The sequence below is a fragment of the Bison bison genome, unplaced genomic scaffold (genome assembly GCF_000754665.1).
Source record: "Bison bison bison isolate TAMUID 2011002044 unplaced genomic scaffold, Bison_UMD1.0 scf7180017847465, whole genome shotgun sequence".
Lineage (NCBI taxonomy): Eukaryota > Metazoa > Chordata > Mammalia > Artiodactyla > Bovidae > Bison > Bison bison.
Genome location: NW_011478038.1, coordinates 50,788 through 54,235, shown reverse-complemented (window position 1 = coordinate 54,235; position 3,448 = coordinate 50,788). Strand labels below are relative to the sequence as shown.

General features: G+C 64.0%; 1 protein-coding gene across 1 annotated transcript in view; it reads right to left on the bottom strand.

The window, feature by feature from the left end:
• Positions 1-3,448, bottom strand: part of LOC104990972 (extracellular serine/threonine protein kinase FAM20C-like) — a 43,552-nt gene that overhangs the window by 14,356 nt on the left and 25,748 nt on the right. The window contains 2 exon segments of the mRNA XM_010843325.1: positions 2,353-2,468; positions 2,830-2,922. Coding sequence (XP_010841627.1) covers positions 2,353-2,468; positions 2,830-2,922 — 209 coding nt within the window.

The window sequence follows — 3,448 nt, the reverse complement described above, 5'->3', positions numbered from 1 at the left end:
AGCTGGGGGCCCAAAGTTCGGCCTCTGCAGCCTTCCTGGCGCTTCTACCCCCCGCGACGGCGCGGAAACGCCAGCAAAGCAGAAACGCCCCAAACGAATCTGCACAGACCTCGTTTTCTACAGTGCGCTCAAAGCTGCTTCCTGCTAGCCTGCTGCTTAGGAGAAAACCAAACGCTTCCCAAGGCTGTGGGGGAGAAATCTGGCTGACGGAGCAGAGGCGGTGGGAACAGAAACAGTCTGGGCGGAGAGGGCGGGTGTCAGCGGCAGCAGGCGGAGCTGAGCCCAGAGCCTGCGGCTCCAGGGTAGGGAGCAGGAGCGCACCCAGGCAGGGCCAGACGCCAAGCTGGGGGCCCAGGACCAGGAGAGGGGCCAGGGGCCGGGCCCCCACGGGTCCCGCCTCTGGGACTGACCAGGCTGAGCAACGGTGCGGCTTGGGGCCGCGAGGGCGGGTGTCAGCGCCCGCCGATGACGATGAGGGAGACCCGGTCCAGGTGTGAATGGGTACGAGGGCGGGGTGGGACGCCTGCCTCTCAGATCACCCGCCTAGACTAACAATTGAGTGTCTGCTGACCGTGGAAAGGAGCCCTTGCTCCTTTACAAACCTCCGTAAGGCCACCGAGCTCGAGGAACACAGCAGCGGCACAGCTAGGAGGCCCCTGGGCCCCAGCGGGAGGGAGATCCAGTGGAGAGACTGCTTGACTCGTGTCCGTTTCCTGAGATTTCGGACTTCAGTCCCTCCGCTTCCTTGAGACAAGCTACTTTGTCCCTTCTGCTCGGGCTCATCAACCGGTTCAGAAATGGAAGGGACAACACGGGACGGGCCGCAGAACCGGCGACTCAGGGTAACGCCGAGGTGGGAGAGACAGCTGCCCAGCGCCTCCCCCCAGTGAGGGACTGGCGGAAGCAGCCCCGTCCAGACAGAAGGCGGGCGCAGGGCTGGGAGGGGACCCTGGGGATGGACCAGTCACCTTCGCTGTGAGGATGCTTCCAGGTGTAGCGAAACTGCTCAGACTCCAAGTGGCAACTAAACCATTTAAAGCCGGGTTGTGGGGACGGGGGGCCCCAGGTGGCTGGGTGAGCCTGTGTCCCCTGGAAGTGACTGAGGTGGGCACGTGCCCCCACAGGCCTGCAGGGCTCGGGCAGGGTGGCCGGGAGGACCTCAGAGACCCTCCCAACAAGGCTCTCGCTCGGGCCCTTGGTTTCGTCACGTGGGCCAGACACTTGTTCAAAGGGGATGGAGCCCTCTCGCCTCGGGGGTCCCGTCCTGCTCTCCTCTCTGTGGGCTCGGAGAGGAGGAGCCGCGAGCACTGGGTGACAGAGACGGCCCCTAATGAGACGAGGGCCGTGGGCCTCAGTTCTGACCAGTTCATCACGCGGCTGAGAAGCATGCTGACCTACAAGGAAGGAGCTTCTGGGCCAGTGGATCTTTGGACTTGGCGAGTGGATTCTGTCTGTGTGAACTGGCTGGGCGGGTGCCTGGCACAGCTGAGGCATCCCTGCAGGGTCGGGGCCAGGGCCATGCTCTGTGGGGTCTTGGTGGCCCAGATGGGTCACTCCACTCTGCTGTGCCAGCATCACTGGAACAACGCAAAACGTTCCAAGACGAAATACAAGCAACAAAAGCCCCAGGATGTAGGAGGGGTTCCTCGGGGTCCAGTCTCAGGAGGGGTCGCCTGGCCCAAAGCGGGTGGTGAGGAAGGGAGCCCAAGGATCAGGTCTGACGCAAGTGGGCAGACGACCCCACTGAGCCTGGCCCTCCTTCGTGCGTGCGCTGAAGGGTGACACCACGCAGTCGGGACCTAATGCGCCTGGAGTGGGCAGGGGCCCGAGGGCGGGGCAGTGCCACCCCCCAGGGGCCAGGGGAAGCCCCTCTCCGTGTCCAGCGCTGCACAGAGGAGAGGGCAGCTGCAGGGCCCTGAGCCACGTGAGGGTCTTTCCGGGGTGTCCAGAGAACGGAGGTCCGCTCTGGCTGCACCACCTGGAGAAGACTTCCCAGGAGGGTGGGAGTTTGCCTCAGCCTTTGGTAGCAGCAACATCTCCCGCAGCCCAGGGGCAGAGTCAGGAATGATGAAGACCACCTGGCAGCTCTGAGACTTACGGCAACGCAGACACAGCGCTGAAGCCAGGCTGCTCATGGCTCAGGGGCAGTCCCGGTCACCCGGGGAGGGGGTCACCCAGGAAGGGGGTCATCTGGGGAGGGGGGTCATCCGGGAGCAGGGTCACCTGGGGAGTGGGGACTTCCGGGGAAGAAAGTCACCCGGGGAGGGGTCACCTGGGGAAGGAGGTCACCAGGGAAGGGAGTCACCTGGGAGAGAGGTCACACGGGGAGGGGGCTCACTGGGGAGGGCTCACCTGGGGAGATGAAGAAGGTCCTCCACAGCTTCTTGTCCCTCGTGACGTCCCGGATCTCCTTGGTCATGTTGACTAGCCTGCCGGCCACGGGAGGAACCCGGCGGAAATCCAGGATCCTGGTGGAAGGACAGGGAGCGGCGTCGTCCTCACTCGTGCCTCTGGGCGCTCCACCGATCTGAATGGACTTGCTCTCCCCTGTCAGGCCCCAACCTCCACTCCTCCCCAGAAGCCAGGGGCCCCGCAGAGCCCCAAAGCAGTCTATCCTCTTCCGCAGAGCTGCACCAGACCCAGGGCCACCAAGGGAAGGGCCGTTTTGCGGGACTCGCGACCTTGGGTCTCGTCAGAGAAGCTGACGCCCCAAGTCTCCTGGCCCCGATTCCTGACAGCCAGCTCACAGCAGCCCACGCCTGCGGTGGCGATGACGCGGGGCGCCTGCGGGGGGACGACGATGATGCGGGGCGCCCGCAGGGGACTCACCTGTCCAGGTGGAAGGCGGCGATCTCCGCATTATGCCTCTCATAGTCGGAGAAGTAAAAGAAGTCGGGAGGCGTCTCCTGCTCCCTTGTTTGCCTGGAAAGAACAGGACAAGGCTGAAGCAGTTTTCAGGGAGAAATCCTCCCAGTGGAAGGTGCACGGCTCGTGCCAGCTCCGAGGAGCTGATTGTCAGGCTCTCAGGAACCCTGGGAGTGAGTGTTAAACGTAGTCATGGGGAGGGCCCTGCTCCGAGGTGTCCGCTCTGCTGTCCCACCTTCCTGGAGTCTCCCCAAGCTCAGTCAGCCTCCTGTCCCCACCAGCCTGCAGCTCCCAGCATAAAAGGAGTCTTCAGAAATTCAGTCCTCAGTCAAAGGAATTCGGCGTTTGGGTAAAAGTCCTACAGAGCACACGTGAGCACCCTGAGACCTGACAAGGCCTGCAGCCTGGCCCATGGGGCACGTGAGCACCCTGAGAGCTCTGACAAGGCCTGCAGCCCGGCCCACGGGGCACGTGAGCACCCTGAGAGCTGACAAGGCCTGCAGCCCGGCCCACGGGGCACGTGAGCACCCTGAGAGCTGACAAGGCCTGCAGCCCGGCCCATGGGGGTCACAGCGGACACCGT